Source organism: Tripterygium wilfordii, chromosome 12 (genome assembly GCF_013401445.1).
Source record: "Tripterygium wilfordii isolate XIE 37 chromosome 12, ASM1340144v1, whole genome shotgun sequence".
Classification (NCBI taxonomy): domain Eukaryota; kingdom Viridiplantae; phylum Streptophyta; class Magnoliopsida; order Celastrales; family Celastraceae; genus Tripterygium; species Tripterygium wilfordii.
In genome coordinates this window covers 10,672,536-10,694,940 of record NC_052243.1, presented here as the reverse complement: position 1 = coordinate 10,694,940, position 22,405 = coordinate 10,672,536, and the positions used below count along the sequence as shown (strand labels likewise).

The 22,405-nt window shown below is 38.0% G+C and overlaps 3 protein-coding genes and 2 pseudogenes across 3 annotated transcripts; 3 read left to right on the top strand and 2 right to left on the bottom strand.

Moving 5' to 3' along the window:
- Positions 1-23: 23 nt before the first annotated feature.
- On the bottom strand, positions 24-1,633 carry LOC120010556 (annotated as a pseudogene).
- Positions 1,634-3,135: 1,502 nt separating this feature from the next.
- LOC120010555 lies at positions 3,136-4,428 on the top strand. The gene has a single exon (XM_038861339.1). The coding sequence runs from the start codon at positions 3,136-3,138 to the stop codon at positions 4,426-4,428; it is 1,293 nt and encodes a 430-aa protein (XP_038717267.1).
- A 3,345-nt stretch (positions 4,429-7,773) lies between these two features.
- On the bottom strand, positions 7,774-9,353 carry LOC120010399 (annotated as a pseudogene).
- Positions 9,354-11,078: 1,725 nt separating this feature from the next.
- LOC120010398 (serine/threonine-protein kinase D6PKL2) lies at positions 11,079-14,174 on the top strand. The gene is made up of 2 exons (XM_038861187.1): positions 11,079-12,143; positions 12,770-14,174. Exons 1-2 carry the CDS (start codon positions 11,494-11,496, stop codon positions 13,641-13,643), a joined length of 1,524 nt encoding a protein of 507 aa, XP_038717115.1. The 5' UTR covers positions 11,079-11,493; the 3' UTR covers positions 13,644-14,174.
- A 3,140-nt stretch (positions 14,175-17,314) lies between these two features.
- Positions 17,315-19,269, top strand: LOC120011596 (glycerol-3-phosphate acyltransferase RAM2-like). Its single transcript, XM_038862752.1, has 2 exons — positions 17,315-17,969; positions 18,310-19,269. The coding sequence occupies exons 1-2, from the start codon at positions 17,328-17,330 to the stop codon at positions 19,207-19,209; spliced, it is 1,542 nt and encodes a 513-aa protein (XP_038718680.1). The 5' UTR covers positions 17,315-17,327; the 3' UTR covers positions 19,210-19,269.
- The last annotated feature ends 3,136 nt before the right edge of the window (positions 19,270-22,405 follow it).

Sequence of the window (22,405 nt, the reverse complement as noted above, 5' to 3'; positions counted from 1 at the left end):
ATCTTTAACAGATGCTACCTTTTATGAAGAGAAACCTCATTTTCCCTCACTTCCTTCTGCAATTCCATTTTCTTTTATGTAATCCTGCACAGATGCTAAGCTCTCATCCTCGGCCTTCAACCACGCTGCTTCTTCTTCAAACTTCTTTCTTGCTTCCTCCTTTGCAATCTCCAGGGCCTCAATCAATCTGTTCAAACAAATTTCCACATCATCTTCATCAACTGACTTTGGCATCAAATTCTCAGCAGCATCGGCAGGAGTCATGTTGGTCTCCTTTAACAACAGCCCAATCGTTGCAAACAAATGGTGCGACTCAATGCCCAAGTAATTATTCGCCAGCACCTTGGATGCTTCAAAACGACAATAGGACAGTTCAATGTGCTTGTCCATCCTTCCTCTTCTGATTAGAGCAGGATCAAGCTTGTCGGCGAAATTAGTCGTAAAGACTATTATTCTTTCACCCCCACAAGCAGACCAAAGCCCATCAATAAAGTTCAAAACGCCAGACAGAGTGACCTTGCTCTCACCCATTACTTCTTGTCGCTTCTGAGGAGATTGATATTTGTTTTCTTGATCCTCGAATTTTCCCTTCTTCCTTTGACCAGTAAGATCCAGCGAGCAATCGATGTCCTTGATCACGATTACAGACTTTCCCTGTGTCTCAATCAATAATTTTCGAAGCTCCATGTTGTCCTTAACCGTGGTCAGTTCAAGATCATATACATCGTAGTTCAACAAATTAGCCATGGCCGCGACCATTGTCGATTTTCCTGTTCCTGGAGGACCGTACAGAAGATAACCACGCTTAAACGCCTTACCCATTTTGGCGTAGTAATCTTTGCTCTGACTGAACTTGATGAGGTCCTTCTTGATCTCTTCTTTCTTCTTCGCCTCCATAGCCAGAGTATCAAACGAGGCAGGGTGCTGGAACACTACATACTCCACTTCATTGCCTTGTAATAGCTCCAAGTATAGCTAGGATTGTTGGTGAACAGCTTCCGCTGCCTATTTCTGGCCAAAACGGCTTTGCCTTCTCTCAACACATGCTCAATATACGATCCTGTGACGACTTCTCTGTGACGTTTGTGGAATGTGAGATTGTAGAACACTCTCTCTCTCCTGATCTACCTTGAGAATATGACTGCGTTTGAGAAGTAGATTTCACTGAAACCCACCACAGCTTGATGCCATTGTATTCATCGACGACTTCTTCCTGATCATCCATGCTTAGAATTACAGACTGGCTCCCCTTAATGACATCGGCATTGAGACGCTTCGCTTGCTTGGTTGACTTGGCACTAAGATAGCTTTCAATCTGACGGTAAGCATCACTGAGCGTCATTCGGTCGCCAGTGAGTTCAGGGAATGAAATTTGGATATATGGGTATATTAGATACATCAATTGATTGAAGTATCTTTCGTTGAATCCACGGATTTGGAAAGGGAAATAATCGCGAAAAATAACCCAAATGAGCATCATGCCAGCAAGGGATGAACCCAGATGACACATTGCGAAAGGTGTTTCTTCAATGAAGACAAAGGGTGTGTGGTTGGCTTGGATTCGTAGAATATAAAAGGAAAGTGTTGTCTTTATATAGAGAGAAGGTGATGATGGGTAGTAGAGACATACCATTAATGTACAAAATTATTGTAAGGGCAAATGCAATAAAAAACAATTTATTGGGCCAACATTTTTGTTGGCCCGGTCCCACCTCTATTACACAAAAAGTCAAGTCAAACACGTATTCTAATACAACCACATCAGCAAAACACAAATTTCTATACACTTTTTCTTCCCACACACTTTCTCTTTCCACCCAACCCAACAACATTTCATTCCTCCATATTATCCACAACAAAACTACACCAAAACATTAAATATCAATACATCCACATCAGCAAAACACTTATCCCAATACAGCCACATAAGCAAAATACATTTTACAATACAGCCACATCAGCAAAAGACAACATCTTTATTGGCCCAATACCACTTCACCATTGCATTTGTCCTAATAAATTGTCAAACAGTTGGCCAATTTTGTTCCTTGGAATGCAAGAAATTGAATCTGATTCATTTAATAGATGTATTTTTACATCAGAGGACAAGAGCGACAGGCATGATTTGAAGGGAAGAAAGAAGAAAAAAAAAACAACTGTCCCTTCCCAACCGCGGAGGCGAGGCTACCTAGGAGGAAAACGACGTCGCACGGGATGAAGCCGCGAAGGCATGAAGCAAGTCAATGAGTCATCAACTGCTGCTGGATGAGAAACGGTGCCGTATGAAACTGTTCTGAGGTATACTGACACGCTGTCGTATTACGTCTCTCCCTCAACAGATATTGAAATGAATGCATAAATAGCTGATAATATAGCTAATAGCTTAGACATCCAAGATTGATTGAAATGAAGGCATACATAAGGGTGAGTAGACCGATAAATTACTTTACTACCCAATGTAAATTTATTATTTTTTATTGTCAATTCAAATCTTGTTTTCAGATTCACCCTCTAAGCAAATCCAACCCATACCTTATAAGATCATTCACATTGGTATCTCTTAACAGATTCTCTATTTTATCTACAAAATACCACTTTTTAACAGTTTACAGATTCTCTATTCAACAACAACTGCATCAGTATCTCTATTCCAAATCTCTACAACATTAAAATATTAATTTCTTCTTATTTTATTGTTCCTTATATATATTATATAATTTCAAGTAACGATTAAAATATTAACACAACATATTACAGTTTTTAAAATTTTAGACAAAATAATTAATATTAATAAAAATAAAAATATAATAGTAAAAGATAATAATTAATAAATTAAAATATTTATTAATTTATAATAAATTAAAAAAAATATTTCCAACGGCTATATTTTAAAAAGAGAGATTCTTAACGATTATTTGAAAAACAAATAATCTCAACGGTTATATTTTAAAAACAAATATTCTTAACGATCATATTTGAAAAGCAAATATTCTCAACGACTATATTCTCAACGGCTATATTTCTAAATTTATAAATAAAGGCAACCTCATTTTGTTTCTTACAACAATTGTTTCCTTAATTTTTATTCTCAAATTTCAACTCTGTTGCGTTTGCTATCATCTTTCCCACAATCAAATGAGTTCATTTTTTAAAAAATGGTTTCAAGAATCTGTTTTCGACTCTTCCTCTGATGAAGAGTTAGAGGAGATGCTCATATTCCAAGCAGAGCAACAGAGGTTGGAGAGGATGAGGGCCTCAGCATCACGTACTCCTCGATTGTACATCGATCGTGGCTTTATTGAGGGTCACAACCGACTTTTCAATGATTATTTTGCTGAGAATCCGGTTTATCCTCATGACCGATTCAGAAGAAGATTTCGAATGGGACGTGATCTATTTCTTCGCATCCAGTCTGCATTAGAGGCTCATGAACCTTATTTTCAGCAAAAAATGGATGCAGCTGGAAAGTTGGGATTATCTTCACTTCAGAAGATTATAGCTGTGTTAGGAATGCTTGCATATGGTGTCTTTGCCGACCTTTTGGATGAGTATGTGCGAATCGGAGAGAGCACTGCGGTGTTGTCTATGAAGAAATTTGTGAAAACAGTGATATCTGTTTTTGGAAACGAATACTTGCGATCCCCAAATAGCGATGATGTTGCGAGATTGTTGGCTATCGGTGAAAGTCGAGGCTTCCCCGGAATGTTAGGAAGTATTGATTGCATACATTGGAAGTGGAAGAATTGTCCATCCGCTTGGAAGGGGCAGTTCACCGGTCATATTCACGAACCAACACTTATATTAGAAGCTATCGCATCGTATGACCTATGGATTTGGCATGCATTCTTCGGATTGTCGGGTTCTCATAATGACATCAATGTATTGGATCGTTCGTTTGTGTTTTCAGATCTAACTCAAGGACGTTTCCCACCAGTGCACTATTATGTCAATGATCACCATTACTCAATTGGTTACTATCTCGCTTACGGTATCTACCCATCGTGGGCGACTTTTGTCAAAACAATTCCTATGCCACAAACCAATAAGGCTAGACATTTCAAAAGGATGCAAGAATCTTGCCGAAAGGATGTTGAGCGTGCTTTCGGTGTTCTTCAAGCAAGGTTTGCAATAGTACGCCGGCCAGCTCGCTACTTCAAACGTTCAACACTTCATAATATAATGTTGGTGTGCATAATCTTACACAATATGATTGTTGAAGATGAACGACATTTACACGTTCAACCTGACATTACATACATGTATGATCAAGCTGAAGATGGTCCTCCTACGCCAGTACTGGAGCACTTACGAACTCGTGAGTTTCAAGACTTTGTTAACCAATACATCCGCATTCAGGATAGAGAAATACATACCCAACTTCAAGCTGACCTTGTGGAGCATTTGTGGAACATTCATAGCAATGCTTAGTAATGTTTTTGTTCAATTTGTTTATTTGCTTAGTAAATTTTTCATGTGTGTAAGTTTCTAATTTATATATCATTAGTATGTCTTTATGAATTAATGATTTTGGCATAAATTATTACATAACAAATGATTTATGAAAAATGATTTCATCAACACCGAGACAATATTATATAGTTTTTTTATGTTACAGAATCGGTTCAAGTGCGTTGGAGTTATTGCATTCACAACCCATGTCGGTATTATAACGATTTCTAACAGATACCGATGCAAGTCATATTTGATGAATATCTGTACGGATGAAACTGCATTTTGTCTACAGATTGTGTTTTACAGTAACCAATGGGAATGCTCTAATATGGAAAAAAAAAAAAAAAAAAAAAAACTAGTTTAGGTAAACTTTTTTAAGACTTTTTTTGTCTTTTGTTTTGATACTCTTGTAATAATTTATTAGGCATATAATGTCCAGTTTCAATTATTTAGTGATATAGCATCATGTCGCTATTTGCACTGTTGCAAACAGCGGCACCATCTTATCTTTCTCAATGTCGTTATTATGAATAGCAACATTAGAAATTTTACATAATGCCGCTATCGATAGTAGTAGCATTTCAAAACATTGTTGCGATGACAAACAAGGAGATATTAAGACTTGTTCTTCTTGGACTGATGATGAAATGTATTAGTAAAATGTATTGCCAATTGCCAAGTGGCTAAAGCCAATTGTCAAGTGGCTGATGATAAAATGGTAAAATGTCTTTCCAATTGCCAAGTGGCTAAAGCCAACTGCCAGGTGGCTTCTAAGCATAGCAAGGATCTTTGCAACATCTGCATTAGTGGTTTTATAAATTGGAAAGAACACCTTGCATAGAAAGGAGATCCAAAAACAAAAGGTATGTTGTAACTATTAACTTTCAAGTTTTATTAAGCTGACGAGATGGAGAGAGAGGCTCTGGTAGAATCTGCTTCTACTGCTGTTGTTGTTGCTTTCTTGTGTGCAAGAGCACTCGTCTTGAAATTGACACAAAACCACCTAGTTCTTACTCCATCATATATTCATATTGAAGCAGTTGAATCCCATTAACAAAGCAGACAAAGAACTGCAAAGTGGGATACTCGGTAACATTAACCTTCTTCGTCAATTCAATTTCCTCTGTAGCATCAATTTTTGAGAGAATCCGCTTGTCCCTTGAGACCTATACCAGCCACAACGTATTCAGGGAGTAAACGCTTGCTCCAAATGCACCACGGCACGTAAAAAGGCATAATCATTGCAATGCCGCGATTACAAGTATCGGCATTAACAAAAAAATATTAATGCCGATGTTCACAATAACGGCATTAAGAAAGACAATATAGTGCCGTTGTTTACAACAGTGGCATGGTGTTATATAACTAAATAATTGAAATAGGGTGTTATATACCCAATAAATTATTATAGGAGTGCCAAAACAAAAAAAAAACCTCCTTTTTTCGTTTAATTAGTTCCAATGGATAACCAACCTATTTCCATACTCAATTTTGGTTTTTCTATTTTGGTACAATAAATCTAGGGTAGATAAAGTTTTCCCATATTCTGACAAATAATTTAAAAAAAATATAGATTTCTCTCTCTTCATTCTCTTATTAGCGCGAAAGATTTCCCTCTTCCTTCTTGTGCGAACGAAAACCTTCGGAGAAGAAGCGAAAGCATGAGCCGATCTACTCTTCTTTCCTCCGACGAATGAATGAATGATTAGCTAACATGACTACATATGATGACATAGAAATGATGGTGAGTCGAATGAATTTCAAGAGTTATTTTTTCTTCATCCTTGTTCCTTTCCTTTTGATTGTGGACACAACGTATAAGATAAACAGATTTCGTATGCCTCTATTTGAATTATTGGTGTTACATCTATGAAGATGACTTTTTGTATTGCATTTGTGTTTCTTCAATAAGAAAAGGAAGAAAATTACAGGTGGACATAGAGCTGTTTGCGATCAAAGCAGTGTGTTGGGAGAAACAATGCGTTTGGCAATATGAAACACACTGCCAAAGGCACCCATAGGGTCCGTTAGGAAGTGCTTTTTATTTTGACCTACCGAGATGAGATGAGGTGAGGTGAGGTAAAAAGTTGTGGTAAGATGATGTGAATTGTGTTGATAAAAATTATTTAGCATGTCACTAAAAAAATTATGGTGAGGTGAGTTGATACGTAATTTTGCGTTTGACTTGTACATATCTACGGTGAGGTGAGTTCAATACTTAAATAAACAATTTTGTATAATATTCATAATATAAATTATTTTTTATAATTAAACAACTTAGTACCAATTAAATTTTAGAAAATAAATATTTATTTTTTATTGTTAATATCATTTAGACGCAGATTATGCAATTGAAATTTTTTGTTAATAATTAGGGACTTCAAGGGCCTCTTCAATCCAAGGCCACATTCAAGCCCAATTTGCCACCAACGAGCCACTGAAAGCCCACATCAACACCATTGAAACTACACTTCTTATGAGCCACACTTGAAGCCTTGAATATGACAAGAAATTGCTTCAAGTCCTCTAACCTTAATCGTGATACCACCAGATTGACTGTACTCTAGTTCCTCGACTGTTGAACATGTTAGTTAGTCCAATCGGGGTGAATTTGGCGTCACCGGCAACCATTTTCACCTCCACGGGAGATTGAATCAGTAGCCCTCTCCGCCACAGCCTGACCGAGCATGTAAGCACCATGAGATGGAACTATTGTGCTGATAATCTAGCTTTTCTAGCTTTTAGTTTACCCAGGGTATTCACTTTTTTGCTTCTCCTCCTATGTCTTGTGTGGCCTTTATGAAGGCTGATTATGTAGGGGTAGCTTACCGCAGGATGATTTCTGAATAAAGTTTTTCTCCCTTGGATTAAAAAAAAAAAAAACACGATAAGCATGAAAGCGGTCAACCGGGATTTGGTAGGGTGAAACCCCACCGTGATGCAATGCCAAACAGATTTTGGCATGCCACTGTGGAATGAAGCCCCACGCGGTGGGTTCATTTAGACGGGCCCATAAAATAACCTTTTAGAACCAAAAACATGTATTCAAATTCTATTTTAAAGATATGTAAAGAGAACCATTTGATGTTCATTCAATAACGGTTTCTTAGAACAGAAAGAAAACAAACTTGAAGAATCAAAGTTGCATTAATCTAACCTAATGGAAGAGCTGACATTAACAATATTGATAAACTACTAGAAGGCCCCATTTTGATTTTGATTGAGAAAAGTTGATGCCATAACTAAACTAATTCATGTCCAATAATCCTGGCACCCAATGTTCTCTAATCTCAAGGAGTGACCACACTCTCTTTTTACCTCTTTAACAGATACCTCCTCATGAAGAACTCCATTTTCCTTCACTTCCATCATCCTGCATGGATGCTAACCTCTCATCATCAGCCTTCAACGGCGCTTCATCTTCAGACTTCTTTCTTGCTTCCTCCTTTGCAATCTCCAGTGCCTCAATCAATCTGTTCAAACAAATCTCCACTTCTTCTTCATCAACAGACTTTGGCATCAAATTTTCAGCAACATCAGCAGGACTCATATAATCATATTGGTCTCCTTTAACAATGGCTCAATCGTAGCGAACAAATGGTGCGACTCAATATCCAAATAGTTCTTGGCAAGCACCTTGAATGCTTCAAAGCAACAATAAGACATCTCAATATGCTTGTCCATCCTTCCTCTTCTGACTAGAGCAGGATCAAGCTTGTCCGCGAAATTAGTCGTAAAGACTATTATTCTTTCACCACCACAAGCAGAACAAAGTCCATCAATAAAGTTCAAAAGGCCAGACAGAGTGACCTTACTCTTACCCCATTCTTCTTCTTCTGCCTTCTGAGGAGGTTGATCATAGTTTTCTTGATCCCCATATGTTTTCTTCTCTTTTCCCTTCTTCCTTTGACCAGTAAGATCCAGCGAGCAATCGATGTCCTCGATCACGATTATAGACTTCCTCTGCGTCTCAATCAATAACCTTCGAAGCTCCGTGTTGTCCTTAACCGTGGTCAATTCAAGATCATATACATCGTAGTTCAACAAATTAGCCATGGCAGCAATCATTGTTGATTTTCCTGTCCCTGGAGGACCGTACAGAAGATAACCACGCTTCCACGCCTTACCCATTTTCGCATAGTAATCTTTACTCTAACTGAACTTAATGAGATCCTTCTTGATTTCTTCTTTCTTCTTCGACTCCATCGCCAGAGTATCGAACGAGGCAGGGTGCTCGAACACTACATGACTCCACTTCGTTGCCTTGTAATAGCTCGAAGTCTGGCTAGGATTGTTAGTGAACAGCTTCCGCTGCCTATTTCTGGCCGCGACGGCTTTACCTTCTCTCAACACATGATCAATATATGATCCCGTGATGACTTCTCTGTCACGTTTGTGGAATGTGAGCCTGTAACAACTCATCTCCTCCGATCTAGCACGGTAAGAATATAACTGTGCTTGAGAAGTATATTTCACACCAGAGCTTGATGCCATTGTATTCATCGACGACTTCTTCCTGATCATCCATGCTTAGAATTACAGACTGGCTCTCTTTTACAACATCGGCCTTGAGACGCTTGGCGTGCTTGGTTGATTTAGCACTAAGATAGCTTTCAATCTGACTATACGCCTCGCTACGCTTCATTCGTTCTCCAGTGAGTTCAGGGAATGTGATTTGGATACATGGGTTCATTAGATTCATGAATCGATAGGAGTATCTTTCGATGAATCCACGGATTTGATAAGGGAAATAATCGCGGAAAATGGCCTTAACAAACACAATGCCAGCAACGGTTGAGCCTAGTTGAGCCAGCATCTCTGCCATTGTTGAGTTGTTGCTAGGTTTCCCTGCTGCTCCTGTGGTGTATGTGGTTTATAAAGAGAGAAATTGGAAACAAGTATGGAAGTGTTGTGATTGCATAACTTGTTGAGAGGGTTACGTTGCAGTTTCTGTTAAATTTGCACCTAATAATTCCCTAGATTTGATAGAAATAAAGTCACACGCCAAGTCTTGCTCTGTTCTTCTCTGTCGTCACAAAGCGTATCCAAGGGGGATTAAATCATTGTATCAAGATTCAAGAGTATATATTTGATATATTTTTTAATTCTAAGATAACTTTGTGTTTACATGAGAAAGAGATGGGGATAAATATAAAGTAGACTATTATGTTTGGATTGAGAGATTTGAGAAAAGAGAAAAGAAGGGAAAGGGAATGAAGAAAATGGAAGAGAATGAGAGAGAATACATTTCTCTTTCTGATATTTGGATAGATAAAAAAATAAAAGAAAGAAAAATAATTATTAGTTTATCTTTATCTTTTATATCTAAGTAAATATTATGTATGATAGTAAAATAGTAACATAGGTTTTTAATAATTTAATTAACCATCCTTTTGTGGGGGAATATTCCAAGACAAACATGTGGAATAAACCTATTGGTCACTCTAATAGGTTGACCCAATCATTAACAATAAGCCCACGATTTCGAGGATTGATCCATCACTAAATCAGGTAGCTTATCTAACGGAATCCCTACAATTACTCCCAATGAGTTGTGCAAAACTACTCTACTATATAAAGAAGGGTAAGACCTCAAGGTAAAGTTTAAACTCTATTTTGTGATTATTTGGTTGGAGATAATCTTGAATACTTACTTGAGCGTTGGATTGTCAGCGGCGGTTAGGTTCACTGATGGTCTTTGTTTTCACATCTAGGGCAGCTAAATCATGAAGGAGTTTTGGCCGACCTGACCCTTTTTGCCTTAAGGGAGTTCGGCCAAGTTAGTGTGCATTTTTTTGGTTCATTACATCTTCTCTCCAAATGACCCCATTTTTGGAAAGTATTTTGACAAAATTTTAATGAAATCTTCCGCCCGATTCTCTTCAAATCATTCCTCTTAATTTTTTCCCTAAACTAAAAATAAGGGAATTGGGAGGAATTCTCTTCTCTTTCTCAAATCTTTAAATCCAAACACACTCTTAAAGAAGACATTACTTGAGGAACCAATCAATACAGTCTGACAAAAATTAACCAATTATATAAATGACACACTAAATGCACCATTCCCTTAATAAAAGAGCGCATTATTCCCTACCAAGCAGCACCCTATTGAGTTATTATAACCTAAACTATATGTAGAGTCATATTTTGTTTTATTTAGCAATTCTAGGAACTCCCTAATTTATGACTCTCATTTTACTCCCAATCCATATCGAATGTGAGATAGTTATATTATAAATACATATGTTGGGACATTTTAACATCCAACATTTCAGATGGATTTTGTAATAAAATTAAGGTCATAAATTGGTATCCGAAGCATTTTTCTTTTTTCTTTTTTTTTTTGGTATTGTAAGAATTTTATCTATTATTAAATAGTTGGCCTTGGGAACATGGATGAGAAATTCAAAAAAATTTTTTTAAAATTAATCCCACATGAATTAAAATTTGACCAGATTAAATATTATCTTATACATTCAGGATATCCCGGGGAATCCAGATTGAGATTCCATGCATCCCATCCTTTATCAAACCCTACACGTAAAATTCCACCGTTGATCAACGACTGAGATCAATGGTTGACCCCCAACAACCCATTAATGCAGCATTTTCTTTATAAACAAAATAACGGTCGTGGCCGGAGCTGTTCTGCTGTTCTGAAATGTGTTTTGTTTTAGAAAATGTGAAAGGCTTTTGTCGTCCTCGTAAACTGGACTCTCTCTGTCTCTCTCTTTCCATTGTTTTTTGTCTTGAAGGTGTAACATTTCTGGGACAGTTCAAGGCAGACAGAGAGAGAATCAGAATCCGAACACACTCACACAGTCATATTGGGTTTCGCATTAACATTTCAAATTTGAAAGCAGTTTTTACCTTTCCTTCTGAGGACCCTGTGGTCAAGCAAGCTGCCCTCGCTCTCTTTGAACACCTCGGTCACACCCCCCGCGCCCATCTTGGCCTCGATCCTCATTTTTAAACAGACCCACCAAACCCTTGCCTCTCACACGCATTTCGTCAAACGGTTAGCACGCTCTCACTCAAACGATGACCAAACCAGAGAATAGTAGCCTTTCTATTGACACTGAATCTCTTGCTAGCTCCCAAGACTTTACTTTAGGTAGCAGTGTTAGTATTAGCTTATGTAGCGGTACTGTTTCGGGTTCTGATAATAGTGTTAGTACTAGTAATAATCTGAGTAATGTTAGCAATGCTGGTAGTGAAGTTTACAAGACTATAGAAGCTACGGATTGTGCTATCCAGGATTCGAATGAAGCCAGTTTTAGGACTGGGCCGTCAAAACCGCATAGAGGGAACGACGCTAGATGGGATGCAATACAGCGTGTTCAGGATAAGAATGGGGATTCCGGGTTGGGTTTGGGCCATTTTAGGTTATTAAAGAAGCTCGGTTGTGGGGATATTGGGAGTGTATATCTGGCAGAGTTGAGAGGGATGGGTTGTTTGTTTGCAATGAAAATTATGGATAAAGTGATGCTGGCAGAGAGGAAAAAGTTGGTGAGAGCACAAACAGAGAGGGAGATTTTGAGTATATTGGATCATCCATTTTTGCCAACCCTCTATTCCCATTTTGAGACCGAGAAGTTCTCTTGCTTGCTCATGGAGTTTTGTAGTGGTGGGGATCTTCATATACTCCGGCAGCGCCAACCGGGCAGACATTTCATAGAGCAAGCAGCAAGGTTAGTGCTGTAACTTGAAATTGAAATGATTTTCTTATTTTTATGTTTAGCTTATTGTTGCTTACTAAACAAGGGAGTGTTGAACTTACAATTTTGGAACAACAAGAGATAGCAATTAACAGAAAGCACAACCAAGTTTTGTATTTATTTTCTGATGTTTAAGTCTAATAATTAAAGCTCAATTATCGGATGGGGATGCCGGTCCGAGACAAAACATGAGTCAAAGTTTTGAGCTTGATGTTGGAGGCTGTAGATTTTTTTGTTTTCATTGCTAGATAAATCCATGCAAAATTAGAATCCGTATAACTGTCTCACTTCAGGGGCTGTTTGAATAGGAGTAGTACTTCATCAAGATTATAGCTTTGGGTTTAATTTTGATATCAATTGAACTCCTATATTTAGCAATTAGCATGTAATAAGATTAGCCAATAGTGGACTGGTGAATGATAAGAAGCTTGATTCTCAATTATAGATACCTAGATGAACTTTTGTGATCGAGAATAATTTGAGTATGCAACAGTATTATCCACTTCTTCCAAGTAATAATTCAATATTTCAACGGTTGATGATATGACTGTTATTTGTTTTACTCCCCAAATTAAATGGTAATTTTCTTTTCTTGGCAGGTTTTATGCTTCCGAAGTGCTTCTTGCCCTTGAGTATCTACATATGATGGGTGTGGTGTACAGAGATTTAAAGCCTGAAAATGTATTGGTGAGGGAGGATGGCCACATCATGCTTTCTGATTTTGATTTGTCATTAAGATGCTGTGTGAGTCCAACTCTTGTTCAGTCCAGTACAGATCCATCGTGTAGGATGACTTCCTACTGTATTCAACCCGCATGTATTGATCCAGCTTGCAAACTACCGGTTTGTGTAGAGCCTTCTTGTTTGCAGCCATCTTGCTTCAAGCCTCGATTTCTCAAGTCCAAAACAGTCAAGGTGAAAAATGAAAGAACAACTTCTGCAAATTCGGATTCATTCCCGGAACTTGTTGCAGAGCCAACTAGTGCCCGCTCAATGTCGTTTGTAGGAACACACGAATATTTAGCACCTGAGATAATAAGAGGGGATGGTCATGGGAGTGCAGTTGATTGGTGGACATTCGGTGTTTTCTTATACGAGTTGCTACTTGGTAGAACACCATTCAAAGGCAGTGGAAACCGGGAGACATTGTTCAATGTGGTTGGTCAGCCCCTGAAGTTTCCTGATGGACTCTCAATCAGTTTTGCTGCAAAGGATTTGATACGGGGTCTGCTAGTAAAGAACCCAGAAAAGAGACTAGGCTTTAAGAGAGGCGCCACCGAGATCAAACAACATCCTTTCTTTGAAAGTGTCAATTGGGCCCTCATTCGCAGTTCTAACCCCCCAGAAGTTCCAAAACTGGTAGATATTTCGTTTCTGAACCAAGCATTCAAGTCATCATCGCCTCAGCATAACAAGGGAGCTACTGACTCAGATAGGTCATCATGTTCTTACTTAGATTTTGAATTTTTCTAATAAGTTTTGGTGGGAGAATTCTTCTTATTCTTAAAAGGACAAATTCACATTGATGCTGTGTATTCATGCTCTCAATGAAATCTCCTTTTTCCACAAGAATTTACAGCGCATCAATGGTTCATTGTTTATGGGATTCTTCTGGGTTTTATTAACTCTGTTGAACAGCATTATTGGCTCATAATTGACTCCAACTCCCACTTGAAACATTCTAGTTCTTGCATTGCAAATACTTTGCAAAACAAATAAAGTTGCTGCAAACTGGCACCTCGAGACCTTTTCAGATGCAATGTTTTGCATAACCACTTTTGTTTTTTTTTTTCCCGAATGATTCTCCTACACTTTATTTGAAGGTGACCTGTGTCAAAAGAACTGAAACTATGTATGCTACTCATAGAAAAGAACTGCAACTTTTTGGAACTTTGTGCAGGGAATCTGCTGTGACTGTGAGTGATGGAATGACTTGTCCCTCTCATGTTGAGCTTTGGTTATTTGGATTAACTTTAATGAGATTCTGCTTGTTTGGATTGTTTCCTCCTTAGGGGAATGGAAATTGTGGGTTCTTACATGAACAGTGATATAACCCTTTTCACCACAAAAGTTGGGATGCTTTGTTCTTCTTTTGCAGTCAATATGCTTTTCTTCAAAGATGACATTCTTGCTGTTAACCACAATGTATTCCTTTTCTCCATATGCAGGTGAGAGTTTTTGAAGGGTAATTTCAAAGCACTTTTACGAGAGAAATGAACATTTTGAGATTTTATTTGATATTTGAAATCCAAATTCAAAGTTGCTCTTGATTCCAGGTATTCAGATTTTTTTCCAGGCTACCTATCTATCAATTTGGTTTCGGTAGCACGTTTATCGTAGTAGATTCTGTAGCCAGGAAACTTCACTGAGAGCTCACAACTGATCATTACACACAACACAAGAGCCTGCTCTGCTTCTCAGTATGTTTGGGATGGCATAATCATATAGCCCACTGTGGAACTACGCTGCCTTTGCTTTTGAAAACAAATATAGAAAATACTGATGTTGATGACTTTTGAGCACCACTCCTACACTTGGCTTCTTCCTTTGCCATCTCTCAATTAGTAGACCCTCCCTGATGATGACGGCAGTGGCGATCGACCGGACAATCCAGCTGAGATCGAGGTTTGAGAAAGGGGAAGAGTGATGCAGGGCGTCGTGGTGAAAAGGACGCGTACTTGACCTATTTATTAGACACACGAATATCAGGTGTTTGTGGACCTATTGATTAGACACACGAATAGCAGGAACAAGTCTACTTAAATCTATTGATTCGACACATGAATACCAGATTTAAGGCTTCAATACTTTGTTGATTCGAATGAATACCAAAGAATTGAAGAAAGACTATCGTCTCTTAATTTTTATTCCTCAAAACTACAATTCCTAATGAGGATTACAACCTTAAATAGTAAACTAAACGAAACTAGACACTTCTAATAGGAAATAAATACCTAAAAATAAATATATAAAAGTACTCTTAATAAATAAGATACTAGACTCCTAAAAAAATAATACTAATTAATTTACAAACAATTAATTTCCTAAAATACCAAAATAAAATATTTAATTGAAATATTTCAATCTCAATCTGCATCAAAGAGTCATTAAAACAATGTATAACGGGATTACAGTGATCCGCTAGACGTACAATTTTATAGAGAATCTAATGGAGCTTGATGAGTGATAGCAAATTCCTCTGATATGAGTCATTATTTAACACCTCACACGAATTTTGCAATTGAGAATCCTTTAAATCTAAAACTAAAATTAATGACAATAACAATTGACGTACCTGTCCACAATCACTTAGACTACAAAAAGTGGCGGATACAACAAAGATGCTATGAGTCATGAGTGACCAAGGTCCAAATCAAAACAAATAAAACTAGGAGGAAAAAAAAAATACAAGAACAGTACAGATTCATACAAAGTTAAAATGGGAATATGTTTTGTAAAAGTTAAAAATGTCTTTGTCCCAAGGTGGATGTTTTATAGCATAGCAGATGTACATTGCTATATTATTGTCAAACAATATGGTTAACTATCTGGTACTCGGGGAGAGTGTGACAATCGAAGTATTCGGGCTTACATAGGCCATAGACCTATGCTTCCTCGTTATAAAAAAATTTTAAAAAAATTACGATTAACTTTTCAAAACTGCCAAGTAATCATAATCAAGATGAGTAATCCAAGGTTCTATTTGGTCTGATTCCATGTCACCCTAATATTATTTATTTCTACTTATCTGTAAATACACCAGTTTAGTTTTTATTGTCAAACAATATTAGGCAAATACACAAAACTCCTCTCCCTTGCAAGTACACAAAACTCAACTCACCTAAGCATAAGAAAGACGTAGTTGATTGTAAAGAGGTGGGTTTATCCTTAAAAACAAGGAATACTCCACACATCTTACCGATGTGGATAACATCCTCAACCGCAAACCTGCCAAGTGACCACAATCAAGATAAAGTTCCTCTCTTCATTTACTGTAGAACAAAATAAAGGTTTGTTGGGTGGGTTCTCTTTGTATTGTCCAGGTTCAATAGTAAAGGGTGGGTTCCCTTTGTAGGGGTGGTTGTTTTGTCAACCTCTAGCTGTTTTTGAGATTGGTTTTGGTTGTTCTTCTTCTCTCCCCCTTTCTTTCATAATAAAATCTCTCCGATTTGTCAAAAAAAGAACAAAAAATTCTCAATGGAAGGAATATTTGGTCTGATTGCATATTACCATAAAACTCTGTTTCGATTGAGTAGTCAGTAATGATTTTTTTTTTTACATACGAACCTGTAATCATTACTCTTCGGATGTGTTTGGATAAATCCATAGCCCCCATAGTGGCAAGTCTAGAAAATGGATTGAGGGGGCTTGGTCATTGGGCGGAATCAAGAATTTATAGGAGGGAGGATACACCTCTTAATTAAGATTGGACTTGAAGTAGCTAACATTATTGTATCCTAACTGTCAAATAAGAATCATAATTATAATTTTCAACATTAGGATCATCTCAAATAACAATGCAATATAACACTAGGAAAAAAAGAAGAAGAATAGAGAATTACATGCCACTTTGGTAAGTCGCATGTTATCAACATGGAGAAATAAGCTCGAGTTTTCTAGAAGGATTCATCCTAAACCACTTGAAGATAAGGTAAGCTGGTTATCTCTTCAGACTTAGGGTGTAAAGAATTTCGCCCGAGCTTGGAAGTTCGATTCTAAGTTGGCGTCACTTTTTCCAACTAACTTGTAATAAGGATTTGTGCGTGTCTAGCCCGACCGGAGTTTGAGCTTCATCGACCATTAAAAAAAAAACATGGCTCATCCCTAACCAACTTGTCAAGCTTGAGTAGTTACAAAATTTGCCTGACATGATATAATGATATATCCCTTCTCTTGTAAGGTCATTTTTGTTTGTTTGTTGGGTGGTGATTATATTTTTCTCGTCATCAAATTTTAAGCTTGAAAACCAAACGACCACAACTCTCACGGTGGTTCCAATAGTGACTTTTGTCTTGCCTACAACACATTGAGTTTGGAATTCTCGGCACAAACATTTGTCCCCATTAACTATCTCCCTTAACCCAATTATAAATGCAACACAGAACCACCCCCCAAAATAGCTCTTCAAATTGATCAACCACCGCTGCTACTACAACCATGGCAAACCCAAATGGAGGAGCCTCTACTACTTCTTACTTCCCACTCATCCATCAATGCACGTCCACCGGACGGGAAAACGACACCGTTGTTTCCGACTTGGATGGGACACTACTTTGTGGGCGAAGCTCCTTCCCTTACTTTGCCTTGGTCGCTTTTGAAGCGGGTGGCATTTTGAGGCTCCTCTTTTTGCTTTTAGCCTCTCCCATAGCCGGAATTCTCTACTACTTCATCTCCGAAGCTGCGGGAATCGAAGTCTTGATCTTCGCAACATTTGTGGGAATGAGGGTGTCGGACATTGAGTCAGTAGCGCGTGCCGTACTGCCTAAGTTTTACTCCAATGATCTGCACCCGGAGGGGTGGCGCGTGTTCTCTTCGTGCGGGAAGAAGTGCGTGCTCACGGCCAATCCGAGGATCATGGTGGAGGCATTCTTGAAGGAGTATTTGGGTGCGGATGTTGTCATTGGGACTGAGATTGGTGTGTTTAAAGGTAGAGCTACTGGTTTTGTTAAGAGTCCAGGAATTCTTGTGGGGAAGGAGAAGGCTACTGCCCTCAAGAAGGCTTTTGGGGAGACGTCGTGGCCGCCGGAGATCGGGCTCGGTGATAGAAAGACTGATTATCCATTCATGAAGTTGTGCAAGGTAATTAAGCTTTAGCTTGAACAAGATCTCCTGTTCTTCTCTCTGTTATTACTATTATTATTAATATTCTTTATCGATTATTAGATGTCTTGTGTGTTTTTCAAGAGTCAAGACTATAAGTATAATCCCACATCGTTTGGAGAATTCCAAGTAAGACAACTTGGGCTGAACAAAGTCATGCATTCTCGATATATCCATAGAAACCGGTTAATCCAAAGCAAGACAATATTGATTCTTAGTGAGTGGGTGGATTTTCCAATATGTTGTGACTAGGGAAATGGAAATTGTCTTACAAAAAGATGTAATAATACTCATCAAGAATATTCTTGTTCAAATGCAGGAGAGTTACATAGTTCCAGCCAACTCCGGAGTCCAGCCTATTAGCCAAGACAAGCTACCAAAACCCATAGTATTCCACGATGGCCGGCTAGTCCAGAAACCGACACCAATCATGGCACTCTTAACAATCCTTTGGATCCCCGTCGGGTTCCCATTAGCCTGCCTTCGGATCGCGGCTGGTTCTCTACTCCCAATGCCAATAGTATACCATGCCTTTTGGGCACTTGGTGTCCGTGTCTACATCAAAGGCACCCCTCCACCACCAGCCAAAAAGTCCATAAACCAATCCGGAGTCCTCTTCATTTGCTCTCATAGAACCCTACTTGACCCTATCTTCCTCTCCACCGCCCTTGGTCGCCCAATCCCAGCCGTGACATACTCCGTCTCCCGCCTCTCCGAAATCATCTCCCCCATCAAAACTGTCCGCCTCACCCGAGACCGAGCCACGGACGCTTCCATGATCAAAAAATTGCTTCAAGAAGGTGACCTAGTTATTTGCCCTGAAGGAACAACTTGTAGGGAACCGTTCTTGCTTCGGTTTTCGGCCTTGTTTGCGGAATTGACCGATGAGCTTGTACCGGTAGCAATGGCTAATAGAATGAGCATGTTTCATGGCACGACGGCGAGAGGGTGGAAAGGGATGGACCCGTTTTACTTCTTTATGAACCCAAGTCCAGCTTATGAGGTCAAGTTCTTGAACAAGTTGCCTTACGAGTTGACATGTGGTTCGGGGAAAACGAGTCATGATGTTGCGAATTATATGCAGAGGACGATTGGGGCTAGTCTGTGTTATGAGTGCACAAGCTTCACTAGGAGGGATAAGTACAGAGCACTTGCTGGAAATGATGGCATTGTTGTTGACAAACCTAAGCTTGCAGCCAACAAAGTTATGGGTTGCTAATTAAGCCTAAGAGGGTGTTTCAAGGTCTAAACCAAGCAATGTTCTTTGTTTTGTTTTTGTTTTTCTCTGGTGATATTTTTCATGACCATTTAAGATCAATGTCTTTGTATGTGTTCCATCAATAAATACAAATAGAGTGCCAAACAACTTTTAATGAATGTTTATACCAAGTATGTATGTTTTCTTTTTTTCTTTTGTTTTTTACACTAACTTTTCTGTGCCACTATTAATCGTCTACTGTGTTACAGCAACTCACAACTCCAAGATTGACAAATTAATGATAATCCTTGGCATGGTCACTATAGTTCCAATGTGTGTCACAGAAGAATCCAAATTTTGAGTTATCAAGATGTTTGGGGTAAAAGAAAATTTAAGCATCCGAAAATTGTACAAAATTAAATCACACGATTGATGACCTTATTACAAAAAAGAAAAAAGAAATGGGTTCCGCAATTCATTTAAAATTGTAGAATTTACAATTTGAATCCAATGTGATTTGGGAGGTGTGCCACATCGATCACACCACATTTTTGTTTTTCAATTTTTAAAATTTGTCTGACTTTTTATCCATCATTAGATATGAATTGTAAACTCTAGAGAATTATGAGCCCCCAAATCCATTTGGAAAATGGATTGATGTTTATTCTTTCTTCTTTTTATGGAGAAATATTCAGTGTTTAGCAATACTGACACAACATTAAGTTGATGTGGTGCACATGCTTCACTTAATACTCGACACGTGGTGCTTCAATCCCTGTCACCCATTTTCTTTTTCCCTTATACTAAATTTCCCTTTTATTTTATTTCCTTATGATTCCATCAATCCACATCTCCCCGAGCTATCTTCTATGACATGATTAGGATTTGAAATCAAATCAGTAGTCATTGTTCATCGGAGAAGACGATAGAAATCCCAACATTTCGATTTCTTTTTAGTGGAACTAAAGAGAGCCCGAAGTTTAGGGTCTAAGCCATCACTAAGATGTCTTCTATAGTAGGATTAGGGTTTGAAATCGAACCAATAGTCGTCGTTGTAGTGGAGACGATGACGAAAATCCCGACGTTTCGGTTTCGTTCCAATGGAAACAAAGGGATATTAGAGAATCCACACATGGCAGGAGGCTTCGGCAGGGGTTTCGGATGGGGTACTGAGAGTCTCTATGCAGGGTAATGTTGATGTAGTTGTCATTATGGTCAAGTTGTCGGGGAAAAAACAGTGTCATGTTTCCAGTTCAAATTAAGGGGTAACGATCTAGTGGACAACAATTCAATATTGTTTGTAGCAGTGGTAGCAGAGATAGAGGAGGGGATGGTGGTTTCACGAAACTTGAGGTAATGGACAATTGTTGATTGGAATTAAAGTGCTACGTATCGAGTATTCAATAGAGCATGCGTACCATGTCAGTTGACGAATATGTGCTAAATAACTACTGAATATATATATATTTTTTATGATGATGAACTGATGCGACTTTGATTATGTGTAAATTTCGAGTATTTGAATTGTTCTACCTTTTCAAATATTTGCAATTTTGTGTCAAAAAAACTACTCTAACGGCCCGTTTGTCAGGCCATATATGACCACAACATATGGCCCAAGAACCATATGTGGTTCTCATGCAACAAACAGCAATTCATGGGCCCGAAATGAAATTGTTATGAAATCAACCATTTCAAGACCATTTGACATTCATTTACTTGTTTACCCTCGAAGTTGCTCTAAATAATAGTATTACTAGAGTCCATTTGACTCTTGTCTTCTTCACGAGAAAATACCGTGCTATGCAAACTCCTCCGACAACAATAGCTTGGGGACTGGATTCTCTCTTCTTCGTTCTTTGGGTTCTTTCCTTGCTGGTTGTTGTTTGTGCTAAACTATCAGTAATCTTCGTGTGGATGACTGGTGGTGGTTGGCGGCCATGTGGGTTATGGCGGCCACTCTTTTGATCGAGTCGCTCCCACTCTTCTGATTTGGCTTAAATGGTGGTGGGTGTTTTGTCATGTCTAAGTGAGTCAATCACGGATCAAGATTCGGTTCTCGCTCCCACTCTTTCTGAACAAACAACCTTCGCCGGAGATTGCCAATAGTGTTACTGTTGCCTGATGGTGCCGGAGTTTGCATATGGAATAGTACCACATTTTCATTTTTGGATGATTTTTTAATATTTCAAATATGTAAAATAAATTGTAAGAAATTCTTTAATCTTAAAATAAATTTATTAATAAAATAAATAAATAAATCTTAAATGTAATAAAATTTTTTATTTTATTTTAATATGCAATATAAAAGTTAAATGCATAATACCCCTGCACGTAATTTACACAACAATTTTAATATCATATATGTTATCAACAAAAGTAGCACTAAACATCTACCAACATTTCATTTCAGGAACCATATTTGCTATCATTTATTACTACCATTTATTATCTGTAATATATGTTACAATATATGTTTTTGTCAAAATTGTCTATCAAACGGACCCTAAGTAGAGTTTTTTTTTACATCTCTAAGATGAAAGAGCTTGTCATGAATCATTCAAACAAATATAAATTTGACTTATCTTATAATACTAATGTGATGCCTATCAAGATGATGTTTGAGGGAAGAAGAACAATCTAAATACCGAATATTTATATAAAAATTTAAAAAATACATAATTATTTTATTTTAAAAAATAAGTACGGCACATATGATAAGATTGATGTCTATTCTTATTAACATTAGTATGTTTGACTTTCATATTATTCTCAATCCATGGCTATTTAGGATGATAAATTCGCTTTAAATGTTCATAATATGGTCCAAATATTATTCACACAAGAATGCCCATAAATCACATATATGGTTACTGCAATTATACTCATACATAATTGCAAATTTTTGCAGATCATAATCATTTACATGAGTTAATTTAACATTTAGAAAATATAACGTAAAGCAACCGACTCACACACCCTTTTGGCCTAGTGAGGACCCACGTCGATCCCCGGAAGCCAATTTATTCTCTCGTGGTATAGCTCGGCCAATGTGTGGTGTGAAGGTTTTGGGGGGGCCTGTCTCTTCGGATGCTGCATTTTGTGTCCAGATGTTGCATATGCGTGTGTCTAAAGCTCTAGTGGCCATGGATCTATTAGACCAACTGAAGGACCCTCAAATGGAGTTACTTCTTCTTCGAGCTTATGTTGGTATGCC

What these genes read in the sequence shown, in the direction of transcription:
- LOC120010555 (XM_038861339.1), top strand. Translation starts at nt 3,136, where the DNA reads ATGAGTTCATTTTTTAAAAAATGGTTTCAAGAATCTGTTTTCGACTCT.
- LOC120010398 (XM_038861187.1), top strand. Translation starts at nt 11,494, where the DNA reads ATGACCAAACCAGAGAATAGTAGCCTTTCTATTGACACTGAATCTCTT. An exon ending in TTCATAGAGCAAGCAGCAAG is followed by an intron (nt 12,144 to 12,769) that starts GTTAGTGCTGTA and finishes TTTTCTTGGCAG; the next exon opens with GTTTTATGCTTCCGAAGTGC.
- LOC120011596 (XM_038862752.1), top strand. Translation starts at nt 17,328, where the DNA reads ATGGCAAACCCAAATGGAGGAGCCTCTACTACTTCTTACTTCCCACTC. An exon ending in CATTCATGAAGTTGTGCAAG is followed by an intron (nt 17,970 to 18,309) that starts GTAATTAAGCTT and finishes GTTCAAATGCAG; the next exon opens with GAGAGTTACATAGTTCCAGC.